The sequence below is a fragment of the Ziziphus jujuba genome, chromosome 11, assembly GCF_031755915.1.
Source record: "Ziziphus jujuba cultivar Dongzao chromosome 11, ASM3175591v1".
Classification (NCBI taxonomy): domain Eukaryota; kingdom Viridiplantae; phylum Streptophyta; class Magnoliopsida; order Rosales; family Rhamnaceae; genus Ziziphus; species Ziziphus jujuba.
Window position 1 is genome coordinate 26,995,432 of NC_083389.1, and position 18,360 is coordinate 27,013,791.

At 33.7% G+C, this 18,360-nt stretch overlaps 2 protein-coding genes across 5 annotated transcripts; one reads left to right on the forward strand and one right to left on the reverse strand.

Moving 5' to 3' along the window:
- Positions 1-816: 816 nt before the first annotated feature.
- LOC107433125 (sucrose synthase 2) lies at positions 817-6,016 on the reverse strand. The gene is made up of 15 exons (XM_048464852.2): positions 5,859-6,016; positions 5,584-5,716; positions 5,136-5,287; positions 4,796-4,988; positions 4,422-4,540; positions 4,114-4,330; positions 3,849-3,944; positions 3,551-3,724; positions 3,316-3,432; positions 2,888-3,054; positions 2,491-2,715; positions 1,727-2,048; positions 1,384-1,628; positions 1,155-1,293; positions 817-1,022 (listed from the first exon to the last, which is right to left on the reverse strand). Exons 1-15 carry the CDS (start codon positions 5,921-5,923, stop codon positions 984-986), a joined length of 2,403 nt encoding a protein of 800 aa, XP_048320809.1. The 5' UTR covers positions 5,924-6,016; the 3' UTR covers positions 817-983.
- A 2,148-nt stretch (positions 6,017-8,164) lies between these two features.
- On the forward strand, positions 8,165-16,745 carry LOC107433146 (uncharacterized). 4 transcript variants are annotated; one of them, XR_009634720.1, is made up of 11 exons: positions 8,165-8,516; positions 9,900-10,202; positions 10,377-10,517; positions 13,452-14,144; positions 14,269-14,381; positions 14,541-14,890; positions 14,961-15,596; positions 15,703-15,798; positions 15,870-15,998; positions 16,100-16,356; positions 16,457-16,745. XR_009634720.1 is itself a non-coding variant. In XM_016044401.4 (7 exons), exons 2-5 carry the CDS (start codon positions 14,870-14,872, stop codon positions 15,796-15,798), a joined length of 630 nt encoding a protein of 209 aa, XP_015899887.2. In that variant the 5' UTR covers positions 14,179-14,381; positions 14,541-14,869; the 3' UTR covers positions 15,870-15,998; positions 16,100-16,442. The 4 variants fall into 4 exon arrangements, 1 of the variants encoding a protein (XP_015899887.2); XR_009634718.1 differs by lacking the exon at positions 16,457-16,745 and having other exon boundaries at positions 8,166-8,516; positions 16,100-16,442; XR_009634719.1 differs by lacking the exon at positions 16,457-16,745 and having other exon boundaries at positions 8,167-8,516; positions 10,024-10,202; positions 16,100-16,442.
- Positions 16,746-18,360: the final 1,615 nt, after the last annotated feature.

Below are 18,360 nucleotides of genomic sequence, written 5' to 3' on the forward strand. Positions count from 1 at the left end.
TTATTATTACAATTGTATTTAAATACAAAATGTAAACATATATATTGTTTTGAAATAACAAATTGTAAGTATTATATTACTACATTAAGCTAAAAAAAGTATTATATTACTAAACAGTAATAGATAAATATTTTGATTATATTAAACAATTAATATTGAATAAAAGTAAGAGACAGAAAAGAACATTATGGGAACAAAATATTTTAAACAATATATAAAAAAAATCAAAAAGTCTAGCTGGGAGATAAAATGAGGAAGGGGGGCACACAAGACATTTTAGAAGAAGAATAGCAAAAGATAATAAAAGGATAAAGATTTTTCTTTTTAAAAAAAATTAAAAAAAAGGGAAAAAAAATTGTTGGGGAGGGTGCCTCCGGATCCTATGCGGATCCGTCTTTGAAATTGACTACTGCCCCTCTCCAACCCAGAAGTTGTGCAAAATTAATTTATATATCAATCTTTTGGGCCTTTTCTCTTCCATTGTTGATATTGTTGATGATGATTGATTTGCTATAAGGAAGTAACCATAGTTTTTCTTCATCATCTCCATCCGAACCAAGCTAGTGATAGCAATCACTTGTTTAATTTTGACCGCCCAAAAAATAATAACAATAAATCACTTGTTTGATTATCTGTACTTTATCTTAAATCTACCTGATTTATACTTTATCCTAAGCTATTTGATTTTACTATCAACTAAAACTCTTTAGACAATCCAGTTCGATAAATTAGTTCATGGGGTAATAACTAATCCGTTTTCTGGATTTTGATGAGATTCTCATCTAAATAAAAACTAACCACAAGAAAACAAGCTCATAAGCTCCAACCTTTAACATCCAACTCTGATCCTCAAATTCAAAGCAAACAAGCCAACATAGTTCCACTAAATGAAAATATAAACTTAAAAAAACATAGTTCTGGAAATAGTCTTCATTCCACATTAACAAAACAGAGTAGTGCTTTTCCTTGCCATGCTAATTCGTTCAATGCTGCTCGTCTACTGCCAAAGGAAGAGACTTCACCTGAAACAGAATCAAAAGCCCAATTCAAGAACTATAAGCTAATTTGATATAACTTCCTATCTGCCAAATGATTGAAACAGAATGGTGTCCATGGTTTTGAAGGAAAAAAAGATTGAGATTACTATCACTTACCAAATCTCTGAACTTGAGAATGTAAAACATTTCCAAATATCTCCTCGTTTCTTGCCTCTCAAGCTTAGACACGTACTTCCAGAACCCATAAACCCCAGCTAAGTTCAGCAGTCTCTCTGAGTATATTTTCCAGGTGTACCTGCATAATGTAACTTATAGATTAGCTAGTAGTTTACATGGATAGATGAAGATATATGACTTCATTTGGGCCTGCTATGAGTTATAGAACCTTTCATAGATTCGTTTTAGCCCTCCACCGGAGATCTTGTCCCAGTATCCTGGTTCCTTCTGGCACTTTTCGAAGAAGTCCACTAGTAGTGCAGCCATTTGGTCAGGATGATATGGATCAACATGGAACCCTGAAACATCATGCTCAATGATCTCAGCAGGACCACCATGACAAGTTGCAAATGTAGGGAGACCACAGGTCATTGCTTCCACAACCGTGAGGCCAAAAGCTTCATAGAAGGCAGGCTGCAATGTAAAACCAAATGAGTAAGATTAGGACACAGAGAGAAAGAGAGGGATTTAATGTATGGCATTAAGTGGTTTCAAATATCTACATCATTTACCTGCACGAAAGCACCTTTCATATCAGCTATGTAGCGGTATAGCTCACCATTACGAGCACGGTTCATTTGAGCTGCTATCCAACGAAACTGGCCCTTCAATTTATATTTCTCAATGATGCTGTGCATCTTCTCTATCTCCTGCATTTCTTCTCTATCCACGGAGTTCTTAATGTCTATGTGACCACCAACCACGACAAGGTTTACCAGCTCTCTTAGCTTGCTGCTCTTGCCATAGCACTCAACTAGACCAGTTAAGTTTTTCACTCTATCGAGTCTTGCCATGGAGAAGATGATAGGCTTTGATTGATCACTCAATAAACCACTACCTCAGGATCAACAAAGTATTAAGTGAACTTTCCTCAACGGAGGAAGAAAAAAAAAAAAAAAACTGAAAAGGGAGCCTTTTTGCGCAGATAGAAACTAATGAATTCATGATTAACAAGACAATTCTTTATCAAACCTCAAATGCATTTCTTTACTATAAGATTAGATTTGATTTCCTAAACATCACCCAATTTCTCTATAAGAAACTGTGAACTTCAAGCTTAATTTGGTCCCTGTGTGTGTATGTCATGGGGCTGCAGGAAATGGTAAACTACAACCAAAAAGATAACAAGATAAGTTCTTAACCTTTAATCTTGGCTTACAAATCCCAGGTTTCTAAATGCCATTTCTAAAAGGAATCAAATAAGAAACTGGAGAAGTTTGATGACTATAATCATGTAAAACGAATTCATTGAGATAAAGTAAAGGCAGATACTCACACATGCTCATCGTTCTGCTCGGTACTAAATAAGAGTTCTTCAATTGAGCCATGTAGAGCAGTTAGTCTCATTTCCTTCTCAGAGTATGGGAAATATATGCACATGTCTGCACCTGGAGAGACGATATTAAACTTGGGATCGAATACATCAATCCCGTGAACAACTCGATACAGGCCAGGAAGAGTGAAAGCTGTGTGGCTTTCATACTGTCCAACATTATTGTGGCTGAGACAGAAAAAAGATTGTTAAACTAGAGAAGGGAAGGGCTGAATTTGCACTCATACCTGTTTTCAATGCGGAAAAACATTATACTAGCCCTACAAACTCAGAGATTTATGTAAAGCAAAAATTGTGATCAAATTTCAATCAATTCCAAAACAACTAAGAAACACTTTACCTTCCTGCTATCTCTTGGTATGTACTGGTGATTATAAAATCTGCGTTGTTCATTGCAATAAGATCAGCTGTAAATTGACTTGAAAAGTGGTACTTGTCTTCATATTTTCTCCAATATATATCAGAATCTGGATACTTCGTTTTCTCCAATGCGTGAGCGATATTGCACTAGATGGAAAAATCAATATAGAATATTAAAAACTTAGAAAAAAAAAAACATTACCAGATAACACTTTAAGCCAATAACATAAACTGTAATGCACATTAATGCAGACTTCCTTTCTAATCTCCATAAGATATTATTGTCTTTCGCAAACTAGTTCTGATCTTTAAAAAATCTTTCTGTAGAATTCCTAGAACCACAACATGCCCTCAGTTCTTTTACTAACTGTTATTTGCCTCAGAAAATGTAGGTTTATCACTGTAAACCTGTGTGATTCCAAGTTTATAGGATAGCAAAGTTGCAACAAGATTTCCATCACTGTAGTTGCCAATGATGAGATCTGGAACACCTTGCAGCTCAGCAGAAATTTCATTTGATGCATCCTACGTGTAGCCACAAAAAAGGAAAAAAAGAAAAGAAAAGAAACGGTAAGCAGATATAACCTCAACAAACATTGAGATATATAATATAAGATCAAAAGCATCTCTAGCTCTTTATTACCTCTGCGAATGTCTCCAAGTATGGCCACACATCAAACCTTGAAATCCAATTGCGTAGAATTCCGTTCTCAGTCCTAAAAGGAACTCGCAAAATGCATGTGTGTTCTGTACCGCTGATTCTTTCCAATCTTTGGTTGCATGTTGTCCCTTTCGCATCAGGTATCAGCCGAGTAACCTTATAGTTAAACCATTCATGAAATAATTAGTTGTTAACTATTAAAGTGAACGGAAAAAAAGAGAGATTGAGTGCATTTTTATTCTGCTTTGAGCTATATGGGAGAGAGATCGCGCATAATTACAATAAGAATTCTAGGAATAACATCCAGTCCTTGTTTTTGTATCCTAAGAAGCATATCATTTTCCAATGCACGAACTTGATCGAGTATATAAACAATCTGCATTGGTAAGATATTACAGAGTTATGTTAATTGTACAAACACACAGATCAGAACTACTAATAAAATTCAAGAAATTGGCATGAAATATAAAAAATTTTTGGTGTAAGTTTGAATTTCCAAACTATTTGTAAGACATCAGAGAAAATATGACAATAATTTAGAGTACCTGTCCACCAGTGTCAGGCAAACCTAAGACATTTGCTTGGCCAAAATAGCCATGTGGAGACACAATGACAACATTGAACACCATTGGAATTCTCCCTAGAAATGTTTCCAAGGTAGATGGATCGGGAGCTTGAAGAGTCTCCAAGAGAAGATGCACCATTTCAGACACCCTTTGAGCCGTGTCACCCCACCCTCTCTCAAAACCCATTCCTTGAAACCTATGGCAATGGAATTAAAGTTAAAAATGCAAAGTACAAAGAAATGAAACTTAGATAATTGACATAACTTCAAAGTAGAGAGACTGCTTACTCAAACTCAAACTCAGAATATGGTGTTGTCTGTTGGAGCTTAGAAAGATATTCCTCTGCCCTCACCAAAGCAGACTGAAGTTTTGGTATGCTCTGAATCCGATCGTTTAGCATCATTGCCTGTATGAAAAAATGATAATTTGATTTAAAAGTCCCTTTTTGAAGGTTTCAAAACCTTTGTTATTATTTCATATGTAGTTTATGCATGGATGTAAACAGAAACTTTAGTTGCACTTATGATGAATATAAAAGGAAAGTTGGCTCAGTGATTCATAATTGATAAGACATCATATATAAGCTACTATATCATCATAATTGCTGCAAGAGAAATTGCTTGTCCTCTGGAAAAACCATGTCTTAAGCAAGGTGACTTACATGACCATCATGTTTATGTGCACGAAGAAAGTCTAGCAGGGGCGTCAAACTTTCTTTATTACGAAACATAATCGAAGATAGATGTCTGTTAAGGAACTGAACTCCATTACCAATGGATGATGACCGGGTTGGTCGAGGGAATGTTGCATTAAATGGCTCAAAATCAAGTTCAAGCACATAATTGCCATTGCTCCTGTCAAAATTTTGAAATACATACTTGATCGGTAAACGTAAAGAGAATCGACAAAAAAGATCAGAAAATTTGACATACTGAATGAGAAAATACACATTTAAACACAGATTTACAAATCAAAAATCAAAATGTTAGGAAATCCCTTACTGTCCATCCACTAGTTCTTCTTTGAACCGAAGATACTCTGCCACACTCAAATGGTCCACACTGAGTTCATAAACATTAATACGAACGTATTCCCAAACACCAGGTCTTGGACGAATTGCAATGGCCACAAATGGAGGCAAGATTATTGCTTCCTACAGTAGAAAGTAAATGACGGTCCAGATAATTAAGAAAAATATCATAGATCATAAAATAAGGCAAAATAAGAAGCAATTGCAGATATAGAGAGGGCAATATTGTAAAGTAGAGACAGGTTTGATTAATCTTTAAAAGCAATGCTACATAATTTGAAACTTGGAAAAACGGTTTATACATGCTGCATCAATGCCCTTAAAGATTGATCTAAGGACACCTTAAAGATTCCAGAATCAGAAGAATTAAAGAAATGAGAGAAACATTTTGATCTAAGCAGAAATATATGCATGCATACCTGTGCAGATTGCAGGACTTTGCCAAAGGGGCTATCTTTTAGCTCTTGCATTCCTTCATCTTCTTGAATGACATTGTTTAGCTCGTCTACCAGGTGATGGGCCTGAAGTATGGTTTTTCCCTGAGCAATATACCTACCAACATAACAACAAAATGCTTATTAATTTTCTCAAGAACCCACAAGACCTTTTCCATTTTTTGACAACAATTCCAGCTTCTGTCTTTATGATCTAGAAGAAGAAAAAGAGAAAGCTAAATAGAGAGATAGATTATAACCTGGAGAGCAGAGAAACAAGTTCATTCCTGTGGGAAGAAAGAGTGTCCTGGAGCCTTTCCTTCATTCTAATAATCGAAGCTCCTCCTCAGAGAAAACGGAGAAAAACAGATTAAAAGATGAAGAAGAAGAAAGGCAAAGAAATGAAAATAGTAGTGGTAAGGATGAACAGGTAATATTAATATATAGAAAAAGAAACAATGAGTAAAGCTGTAAAGCAACAAAAGAATAAGGCCAAAAACAAAACAGAGAAACGGCCATGCATGACGTCCATTTTTGGTCGTCTCTGAAACAGAACTACTACAGAGTGATAAATGAATATCGGCACCTGGCAGTGTTTCACGCTGAAAACACAAAAAGCTTTTGGCTTCCTTTTCTTTTTCATTTTTAGTTATTTTACAAATTGAAACGGTGGTTTTAAGTGAGTGTATTTATCCTCAGCTGGCATTGAAATTTGAAAACGAAGAAAAAATCTGCACAAGCTACAAGCTACTGAACCAATTGTCGATGCATTGCTGCATATTTTGTTGCACATTTGCATGCAGTGGTTGTGAATACTGACATCACTTTTGTTTTTGCCCACTCCATCACGGCGGAGATCACTAGGACATCATAATATCACGCCTAGCTAATTGACTTTCTGTTTCTCCTTTAATTTAAGCTACATTCCTACGTATAAGTACACACATATGAACGTACGTACGTAGTAGTAGTCGTTTCAATATTGGTACAAGCATATATGTAAAGCTTCAAAGCAAATACGTACCAACTACCAAAATTAATTACCTTCATGCTCTGCTCCAAACTTGGCTTAATTATCTCTTCCTATATCTGCTTTATGAGAGAAACAGAGTGAACGTAAAAGCGTGCATATTCATTGAATGGAAGAAAGATATTAATCTAATTTAGGTCTAACAACTACACATATACACACTAATACTTATCCTAGTAATACAAAGGATGTACAACCAGATATAATAACAAATAAGTAAAAAATAGATACAATTAGTAACAAAGTATAAGAAGCCGATCATAATTATATATGTATATGTGTATGTGTTCCTCAACGTATTAAATATATATCGGCTTCCTAGCTAGTTCTCGTACTTTTTCTCTCCTGGATTGATTTATTTTTCCATTGTTTCTTCAAGGCTTATGACTAATATCAAATACTTTGACACGTGCATTATTGCGATCATAACTAAGTAGTTTTCTTCGACTAGGGTATCATATAATTCATATATATATATATATATATATATTCTCATATATATATATATATATATATATACATACATACATACATACATATATACATATTTATAAGAAACATATTAGTTTATTTGATTTTAAAAATTCGTAAACTTACTTTTTTTTCTTTTTTTTCAATATCATAAATATATATTTATATATATGAATGAAAGAGCCTAAACAAAATGAGGTTACAATGTAAAACCAAATGGTTATGAATGGGGTTGTTTACTTAGGTTACATCGTTTCGTGGATTGATTTTCTTTCATTACGATTCAGATCCATCACCATTCCATTCATGGTGAGAATACAAGCAGTCCCACTCAAGCCTAAATAAAGTTTCAACACAAAATCAATTGATTATGGATGAAATAGCTCATAAAATAATTATTAACTAAGTTAACTTAGCATATAATAATTAAGTTAGCATAAAAAAATCATCCTTTCACACAAGATTTTCTCCAAATATATAAATGTACAACAAACGCACTATTGTTGGAAATCGGATTCTACTTTTGTTACAAAATCATCCTTTCACACAAGATTTTCTCCGAATATATATGTACATCAAAATCAATATTCTTGGGAATCGAGCATTCTACTTTTGTTACATTTTAGTACTAAACTCTACTTTTTAATATGAAAGAAAAATAGATAACTCCACTAACCCAAGAATTTGATTCACCAAAAAATTATTTATAATTTAAAAAATGACTTCAAACTAGTTAATGAACTGAAAATATAACAAATTGAATATATGCCACTCAATCTAACAACAAAATATTAGCTTATATTTACATGTCATCGAATGAGATAGGATTGGAACATTTGAAACTCATGACCAACTCCAGCGTTTTTGCATGTGCATAAAGTATATATAAAGTAGGAATATATCATACACAAGTGAATCATTTTGTTTATTACCATCCAAAATGGGAAAAAAAAAAAAAAAGGACAGAAAACGAATAAAGTTAATTGTGTCCAATGGAGAAGAGAATCACTATAACACGGGGTTTGAAAATTGAAACCAAATAAATCTTTAATTTTGAGAGTACTACTTATATATATATATATATATATATATAAGCATGCTGATGCATATATGCAAATGTAGGTAGCAGCAAAATTTAATATTTGATCAATTTGTATATATTGAGAGAATATGGGAAACCAACCTCCTCGCGGTAATCTTGTCCCTCGAGCTCCATGGGCGGTCCGGGTCCTCGGGGTCGTCGTTGTCCTCCTGGCTTTGGTCCTCTTGGTTTGATTCCAAGTCTTATTCCTGATGTTACAATTGTGATTAATCCTCCTCCACCACCCCCCGGCAAACCAGAAGACTCCTCCGACTCCGATTCAGATGGTGAGTCACATGGTGGAACTCGGAAGAAACTGACATCATAACTTGCTATGTACGTCCCTACCTATATAATATGTATTTATATATGATTTTTGGCCAGCATGGTCTATATATGATTGTGTAATTAATATATTAAGGATTATTATCCTTTATAATTATCGATGGCATAAACTAAAGCTAACTAGCAGTTGCAACAGAGATCGATGTTGGAAAAGGTAGGTGAAAACAATATTTTTGCTTATGTATATAAGTTTAATTAGCAAAGTTATCTTTGCATTGTAATGACGTTCGTTTGGTCTAGTTGGAACCTATATATATATATATATATATTATATGGCTCAATATGATCTTTTCCAAAAGCTCGACGTTACATGGGAAGGGATACTATGTATCCTAATTATTTTTAATAGTCCTATATTCTCTTTCGTTAAGCTAGCTAATCCATGTATAATTATATATCCATGCACATGTTTTGAGTTTCAGCGTTAACATATAGGTAAACATTTTAAAAATTAAAGAAAATGGAAAAAAATCTATAGAATAATATGTGGATTCTTTAAAGATTAATGCTAAAATTAACAAAATATTCATCAAATTTATTTATAAAAAATATGACAAATGATGAAATATATTTAATTAGGTTTTTTTTAATTTACTTATTTATCTAAGAGTTCATTTTTTTCAATATTTAGATAATATTAGTGTATTATTTAATAATATTTAATACACATTGGTAAATAAATTTAGTGACTATTTTGGTGCATGTGTCATTATTGCAACTTTAATTATCAGAAATTAATCAAGTACATATGATAAATTTGTTTGTTTACAAATTAAGTGGACAAAAATCATCCATGGAAAAAAAAATCATTCTTAATTAGGAACTAAATCCTAGACAAATTATAAATATATATAAATGAGGCAGAACATCTCCAAAGAAAATTACTAAACAAGTAGAAATTTGGAAACAAAATACTGGGTCACAAATTGCAAATGATATTACCATTGGATCTGACTACCGGCCCGCTCCAACCCAGATGTTATGCAAACCCAATTACCGTTATTTATATGCAGATTCTTTTGGGCTTTATAAACAAAAAAAATAAAAGAGGGGTTCGTTTGGGCTATTGACGCGGTTGTGATGGATATTTTAAATTTTAGATTTTCTGGTTTTGTAATTTTAACAAACCGTTTTTTCGAAAACTAGCACCCTACAAATTTATTTTTGAAGAATAGCAAATTTTTTTTTTTTAAAAAAATCTAGCTCACTTTTAATTCATTTGGACCAAAATACCCTTCATTAAGTTTTTTTTATTATTTTTTTATTTTTTGTTTTTGTTCTCCATCAAAACACGTTTTTTTTCTTTTGTTCTTTTCATTTTTCTTTTATTTTATTTTTTTTTTGTTTTTGCTCTCTTTGGTTTTCAAAACGCAGCTAGGATTTCCTTTCCAGTTTCCCTTTCAAAAATCACGATTGCGATTGCCACCCAGAGGCAAAGGAGAGCACACTATTGTTGTTGTCAATCGCTATATTCTGACCTCTCTAGTCATTGCCGCAGCCACAGGTAGCGCCGCAGCGACCGTCCGTCATTGTAAAGCAGCACCTGCACAGCTTTCGGGACTTTCGGGACTTTCGGGAAGAGGGATAGTCTTGTGTATAAGTATAGTATTTCTGATAGAACCTGCCCAACCCAACTAAGAAGAATTGAACAAAATTGCCCAACTGCCAGTCTTGCGTGTAAGTCTGTTTAGTTAACAAAATTGTGAAATTTGTTTCTTTCAAATTGTTCAATTTCGGCAGTATCGAGTTCTATGGGTTTCATGGGTTTTGTGAGTGTTATTTCTGCAATATCATGATGCTCGATTGATGTTTAAAAATTAAAAACTATAATTTTGTTTTCGTTTTCGAAAGGAAAATGCACAGAAAAGCTGGTTTGAACGAAATGCATAATCTGTTGAGTTGCTTATGGATGACGATGAGAGTGATGAGGAAAAAGTGAAGAACCATAAGCAAAAAAAAGTCATCTCTGCAAATTTGAAAAAGCTGCAGCAGGTTTGTAATGTAAAATATTCTTCATGATTACATTGAACTACCTGTCACTGTTTAATGCAAATGTTTGGGTGACTGTTTATTTATTCTTTTTATTGGGAAATATAGGAGCTAAAATCCCTGCTTTTACGTCCTCTACAACCACAAACTTTTTTATGTCAATACTAGTAGGGATTACTATCTCTTTGAGACTCTTTCACGTCCTCTATAACCATCAGGGGCTAGCCGTTGCCCCAATTGCAAGCACCAGTGCGCTATGTTTTTCTTTCCAACAACTTTAACATTTTTTTTCTTCTTCTTGTTTGCTTAAAATCTTCAAGTACACATTCAAGTACATTGTTGCTTAACATCTTCAACTTTAAATTAAGTCTCTGTTTTCTTTCCTTAATGGACATTAACTCTGGTTTCTTTCTTCTTTTTTTAGAATGAGAATCTTCTTTGTTTCCATATATATATATATATATTTTTTTTTTTCCCCTTAATTAAGAGCTAACAAAAGAATAAAAAACGAAACAAAGGAAAGAAAAAAGAATAAAGAAAAACAGAATTTAAGTGGTCAATACAAAGATATGTCCTTGTTTATTTTTTATCCTTATTTATAGATGTTTATGAGATGCTTTAAACTTTAATTAATTCTTCAAAGGGGTGAAAAAGAATATGATTGCTCTTTCATTCTTCAAGCTTTACTCGATCAATATATACAGAATGAGAGAACAAAACCAATATATATGGTCTACCCACCCTTTGAATTGATTAGAAGCCATCTATTATTTTTTATTCTTTAAGCTTTACTCAATCAATTTATTCACATTTTTTTTTTTGAAAATCTTTTTCTGTTATTGTATTTGATATATATCGTTTTCTTATATAAATGATGAATTTACAAAGAGTAGTGCTCAACCTCTATTTTTTTTTCTTTTATTTATTTAGTTTTTGTGTCTATAAAACAGTTGATTTTAAGATTGGGGTTTTAGCTGTTATGAGCTATCATTGTCACTAGTTTGCAAGGGCCAAGAGTAAAAGTAGGAAATAGCAAATCTGACCATTAGAGAATTAAAGATGTTGAATATATATATAGCTAACGGGCTTAAGTCCATGCACGGTTTTGCTTTTATAATTTCTTAATTTAGTCTCCAGTTAAAAGAAAAAAGAAAAAGAAAAAGAAAAAACTAAGTAATTGACAAGCCTGAGCTAACGGAGTATAGTGGATGGAAGATTGAAAAAAACATTGAGAAAACATTGCATAAACACAATTCAACTTTAACTGTTTAAGTTGGCTTATTAGCTGGTCACTTAGTTAAGTTCTGTTTGATTATAGAGTTACTGATTGCATTGTAAACACTGCTGGTATAAACACAATTCAACTTTAGCTGTTTAAGTTGGCTTATTAGTTGGTCACTTAGTTTTTCAGCATGTTTATTGTTCTTTGAAAGGACCTTGATGCTAAAGACACTTATAGTAGGAGTCATGTTCTTAAGTTTTATGATTAATTAGTATAGTGCTTTGAAACATATCTCTTCCTTTAAGCTTGAATACTTCTACTAATGTTATAATGTTATTATTGAATTAATTAAACTTCCTGGTTAAGCCTTAGTTATTTAGACCAGAAAGAAGACCATGAAAATGGTAAAGCATACTTGATTGGCATTTGAATAATGTTAAGTGATTGTCTTAACATAACTTATTTGTTCTTGCGGTTTATGACTTGAGAAATTGCTATATGTACAGTTCTGCATAAGATGCAGCTTTAGCATGTATTTCTGATTGTGCCAACATTTACTAAGCTTGTTATAGCATGATATACAGTCTAGATAGATTGTTATACGCATGTGACATTTACTCTGCTTTTTCTCTGCATTTTGCTCAAACGTACATACCTTTAAGTTGTTTACATTTTGGTATAAGCAATTTGTTCCATCCACATGTGTGCATGTGGTTTTTTCTTTCTTTGTTTTGTTATTATTTGTATTGGGGGATTTTAATAAATGGACATTACTGAAACTAAAACAATATACTCGTTGTTATTATTAATTTTGAAACACTGTCAATCTCTTTTTTGTTGCTAATATTGATTTTCTATATTTTTTAGCATTAGAGGAGTAAGTGATGGACCGAGCAGAAAATTGAAGCACAAAATTTGTGATTGTTAGATTTATAAGTGTTTGCTGAGAAAATTACACACACACTTACAGAGATAGAGAAAGAGATATATATATATATATAAATATAGATAGAGAAGCATTGGTGGCGGTTTGTCCCCCATTAATGTAAGTTGCTTCTTTGAACAAAACATAAAAAATGTTGCAAACTAATTTCGCTTTAAAATAAAGTGATCTAATCTGAGAACCTTTATTTGTGCTGTATTGAATAGTTTTTCAGAATTGTTGATAATTTCCATAATGTATTATTTTAGAAATGATAAGTCATCTCTTTATAAATTGCTCAATTTTGAACATTTGTCATTATAAGCCATGCTTATAATATTGTGTTATTTGGTGTGATGGACGTGTTTGTGTTGCATGGTTAGAATGTGAAATGTGAAATTAAAACTATTATGAAGTTGTGTTTTTGTTGAATTTTATGGGAGGTTTGAATGTGAAACCATAATAATTAATATGTGTTAGAACCATAGGTTATCCTTATAAAGCAATGTCACATGCCCATGGTTGGTTTGTTGCCTAATGTATAATGTATACTAATATATAGAAGATATTGTAGCTTTTAAATCCACATATGCGCTGGTTCGAAAAGATTCTTTAGCCATTTTCATTATATTTTTGCACAAATCCCGTTAGGTGTATGTCATTTAGGTTCTGGAAAATTTTCCGCTTGGCGGAAAACATTTTCCTCCAGGTGGAAAATTTTTCCTCCAAGCTTTCCTCGTGTCGGAAAAAATGTTTCCTCCATATATTATGCTTTGTTGTATTTGATTTGCAGATAAATGGATTTAGATTACCAATGAAGGTTTTGGGACTTGGAGCTATCGAGGGCAAAGGTTAATTGTAGATCGAACTTCTGGAAAGCTGTGTCGGATATTAAGTTCAAGTTGACTCCAGCCCAAATAAAGAAGTTCGAGGATAGCTGTTTTGGCCACTTTTTGAAGGCCAACGAGATACAATTTAGTAGCCACATCGTCAACAACATGCTGTATAGGCAGTGTGTTTGCGACGATAAAGATTCTATGGTATTCAATTTTGGAGGGCGTGGTGCTAGATTTACGCGGAGAGACTTCACCATAATTACAGGTCTACGGTTTGGTTACGAACCCAATAGGCGGGTTAACATCTCTACTCGTATTAGTGACATATATTTTGGTGGAAAGCGAAAGGTCACTAACTCGGAAATAACCGAAGATTTCATGACCGTACAGTGTCAAGACGATGATGAAGCTAAAGATGATAGATTGAAGTTGGCTTTATTATATTTCCTAGAGACAATTCTTCTAGGCAAAGAAAGCATGGCCACTTGGAGATAGTGGACGATTTAAAGTACTTCAATAACTATCCATGGGGTACTTTATCATATACCACCACCATTAGATCGTTGAAGAGTGCTTTTGAGCATAGAGAGTCCACGGCTTTAAACAAGTCAAAGAGTTATAGTCTTTGTGGGTTTCCTTTGGCTTTCATGGTAAGTTTGTTACACTATTATTTAAAGTTTGTTACACTTGTATTTATGGTGTGTATTTCTTTACTTATTCATTATTAATTAATTGTTTGACATATTTGAGTTTTTGAGACAATTCCTTCGTTAGGTTAAGCATTTGGAAAGAAGTTGCGGGACATGGCATTCCCTCGAATTCTTAATTGGCATATTTCACAAGTGCCAAGATTTGAAAAGGCCACTGAACTCTTCGATCATCGTGATGTAAGTATATGAATTCTTCCACTTATATGTATATATATATATATATATATAAATATACATTCCAACATAGTAATATTATTTATAGACTTTTGCAGTATTTGCAGTAATATTAGTATTACTTAATAATCACTTGATAATAATCCCTTTTGTCTTTTACAGTATCCCGTTCATGGCTTAATGAATGTAACAAATTTGAGCATGCATATATTGGGAAAATTGTATGGGATGTACATCATGACACTACTCCATACAATGTTGCACCTGCTATCTGAGACAAGCCACCACAGGGAAGTCATGATGAAAAAGATGAAGGTCTTCCACTTACAAGTAGTGGAAGAAGTAAGAAACGAAAAGAGGCATATGTGGAAATTAAGGGTAAAGGAGGGAGGCGGTGAATGGGAGATAAGCCGACAGACCAGCCTTCATTATCGACTGCAGGAGTTGTTGCTCATGTTCATGTTAAACCATTGACTCCATCCTAACCTCCAATGACTCCATCCCATGATGAGGTTTGAATAAATTGTATGAATGTTTATCTTTTTTATTATTGCAAGTACTAATCATTATTGTTTCTTTTAGGTACCTTTGAGAGAGAGATTAACTATACTTGAAGGCGAAGTGGCTAATGTACGGCAAGACGTTAAGGATTTAAGAATCGCCATGCTTAGAGAGTTTGCAAGTTTGGAGACCAAGCTTGATAAGTTAATGAAGCACCAACGAGTGGGAGTTGGTGCTGACGGGTTAGGAGATGGGATGGAAGCGGACGTTGAAGGGGATGAAAATAAAGAAGAGTTTGGTCCCAATGCGACCCCTGTTGATAGACAGTCATGTCCATCCATTGTAGATGATGCAGGACCAAGTGTTACGATTATCGAGAAAGTGTCTCCATCAAAGTTTCCTACCGGAAGACGTGTAAGAAAGGTAGCAGCTGCTAAGCAAAGTATAGATATTTGGAGGCGGGATAGGAAGGTGGCAGCAACTATTATAACTCCTTACAGTGTTGGAGGCTTGCGGAAAAAACTACAGCGCATTTTACCCGGTGCATCTTCTACTTTGAAGTTCGACCCATACAAACCAATACCCATGTGACTTGTAAAAATTTTTGACCAATTTATGAAGTTCGGTTGGGCAGCAAAGGTTGATATGGACATTTTATCTGCAGGTAAAGACTTTTTCCAGTTGCTTATAACCAGTGAGAAGTGGCTAAATCACAATGTAAGTATTTTTCGATCAAGATTTTTATTTTATAATTTGATTAATTCCATACATAGTTGTTCAACTGCATGGATGTAATTTAAAATTAACTCTTCTTTCAATGCAGCATATGGAAGTCCTGCCTTACTTATTTCATGTACGTGCCAATCGATTCCCTGATGTTTTTGATCCTAGTTTTGAGGTGATAGATGGAGGATTTTAGGTAAGTAAAGGTCAGGTGTCCTATATGTGACTATTGTGATTTTAGGTAACTAATAATTTATTTTGTTGTAGGTATACATTGAGCAGTGTTATGGAAAGTTCCTCACCAATCCATCCAAGTTCCACTTCTCATATGCAATGCAAGAATATGTATTGGGGATTCGAATGAAGGAGTCGAAGCCATGGAAATGCGTAAATCATGTACAATATACATGTCCAAAATGTGTAATGTTAACTATTTATTTATTCATGTGCCTTCCTTTATTTGTTGTGCTAACTGAAATCCTATAATGTATTGACAGTTGTTGATTCTACTAAACAAGCGCAACATACATTGGATGGTAGGGCACGTGGACTTGAAAGAGCGTCGTATGACTGTATATGACTCATATAAGGCTGGCAACCGAAACAGGGAAGAAATTTATTTCTAGAAATTATGCATTATGTTACCTTATTTACTATGGTCTGCATCTTTTTATGAGCAGTGGTCGGATCTTGTAGACTCCGTTGATGAGTTTACATGTGAATTGGCACAAAATTCCCTTTAGTAAAGTAACGGGTAAAGCCCCTTAATACGTACATGTTTGTTCAATAAATATTAACTATTGAATATGGTTCTAATAATACTAATATATGTTATAATAATTATTATTTTGTAGTGGTGACTGTGGCATGTTTACACTCAAGACCATTGAGTTTTTACATGCTAGGTTACCAGTGACATTCACACAAGATGACATGGAGTTCTTTAGGAAGAAGTATGCATATGAGGCTTACAACAAAGAACTAAGCATATGAGCTAGGTGGTGATGCATTTTTCTTTCCTTTTGTCATGTTTATAGATGCATATTCTTTATTATATTAGATTTTTAATTGTAAAGATAATGGTGGCTTATAATGTTCATTTAACAAAGATAACGATGTGTTATTGATATAAAGAATAACTAATTGACCTTATAGAAAATGTGCTATGTTTATTTATTAGAATTCCATTATGCACAAACGTCTTACGAGCTCAATTGCAAATTCTAAAAAATTTTCCGCTTGTCGGAAAATATTTCCTTTAGGCGGAAAACTTTTCCTCTAGTCGGAAATCCCATATGGAGATCAATTAAAGCCTATGGATAATTTTCCGCTAGGCGGAAAATTTTTCCTCTAAGCGGAAATCGTTTTCCTCCTGTTGGAAAAAATTTTCTACAAGCGGAAATCGTTGAATAATTTTTACTCCTATCAGAAACTAATTTCCTCCACTTGGAAAATCAATTTCTAATAAATTATTTAAGTTAATAGTGGGGTAAAAAAATTGAGAGTGGAGACAAATATTATATAAGATAAAGATGGAATTAACAAAAAATGTATTGACATTTAAAATTAATAACCATTTTAAAGAAAAGAAAAAATGATATATATTTGTTTTTATTTTCAAAATCATTTGGACATTTCATAAAATGATATGTAAACTAAAGATTTAAAATCAACTCCAGAAAGCCTCTTTTCATTTGGGATTAAATTCAAAAAAAAAAAAAGATTGCTAATAAATCTTCCACCGTAGAGTAGAAAATATAATATCCAAGATATGAAATAATTATCAAAACATATTAAACCATAACACTAAATTAAAACTTTCTAATGCGAAGCATAAGACCATGGATTCGTACATCTCTGCCTATAATGTCCAACACCACCGCATCGGCTACATCTACGTCCAATAACATCTTCACCTTCGGATGGTATGCGTTGCATCCTCGGCCTACCGGCTCGCCTACTTGTCCATCTTGGTGGAAGAACAATACGACTTGCCACGTCATCCGGGGTGTGCCACTATTTTTCATCTAACACAGGGTAAATGGACTCAGCATAAGCTGCACGATATGCATCCGCGGTGTAGTAATGAGAACACATGCCATAAGGAGCAATTTTACAATTTCTGTAAGCGACAATACAATGATCACAAGGATATTGATCAAGATCAAAGACTTTGCATGAGCATGTTTTTGATTGGAGATTAATTATACCCCTCAAACTCCCACCTTCCACAAGAAATTCATGCATATTAATGGCTTTCACACGTAGTCCGATGGACTCCAAATTTCGTAGTTTGAGTTGCTCTTCCATATGGTCAGTCACAGGTTTTATCAATTTTGCACATGTAGTACGTCGCTCATAAAACTACCTTTGCAATAAATCCCGTATGTGCTCAATTAATGCTACTATTGGCATTTCTCTAGCATCTAGCAAAATACTGTTCAAGCTTTCTGCAATATTGGTGGTCATGATAGTGTACCTTCTACATGGAGAAAGAGAATGTGCCCACCTTGTAGGGTCACATGATCGAATGTATTGGGTAGCTTACTGTGTTTTGCCTTAATTTGCCACATATAAAACTCAAAATCTTCAACCAAATATGCACTAGCTGCTAGCATGAAACATTGTGTTATTGTTTCATCTTTCGCATGTCCATTTGCTTTAATATTTCTGCTTATATGGTACGTGCACAACGCATGGTATGCATTGGGAAAAACTTTGCGTAATGCCCTTTCAATAGTGGGGTGTCTATCACTCA

Excerpts from the sequence above, each read along its gene's own strand:
- LOC107433125 (XM_048464852.2), bottom strand. The coding sequence starts at position 5,923 with ATGAAGGAAAGGCTCCAGGACACTCTTTCTTCCCACAGGAATGAACTT. Across the intron at positions 5,288-5,583 it reads AAGTCCTGCAATCTGCACAG|GAAGCAATAATCTTGCCTCC; the intron begins GTATGCATGCAT and ends TTTCTACTGTAG. Across the intron at positions 2,716-2,887 it reads TACCAAGAGATAGCAGGAAG|CCACAATAATGTTGGACAGT; the intron begins GTAAAGTGTTTC and ends TTTCTGTCTCAG.
- LOC107433146 (XM_016044401.4), top strand. The coding sequence starts at position 14,870 with ATGACTCCATCCCATGATGAG. Across the intron at positions 15,421-15,543 it reads ACTACAGCGCATTTTACCCG|GTAAAGACTTTTTCCAGTTG; the intron begins GTGCATCTTCTA and ends TTTTATCTGCAG. Across the intron at positions 15,597-15,702 it reads AGAAGTGGCTAAATCACAAT|CATATGGAAGTCCTGCCTTA; the intron begins GTAAGTATTTTT and ends CTTTCAATGCAG.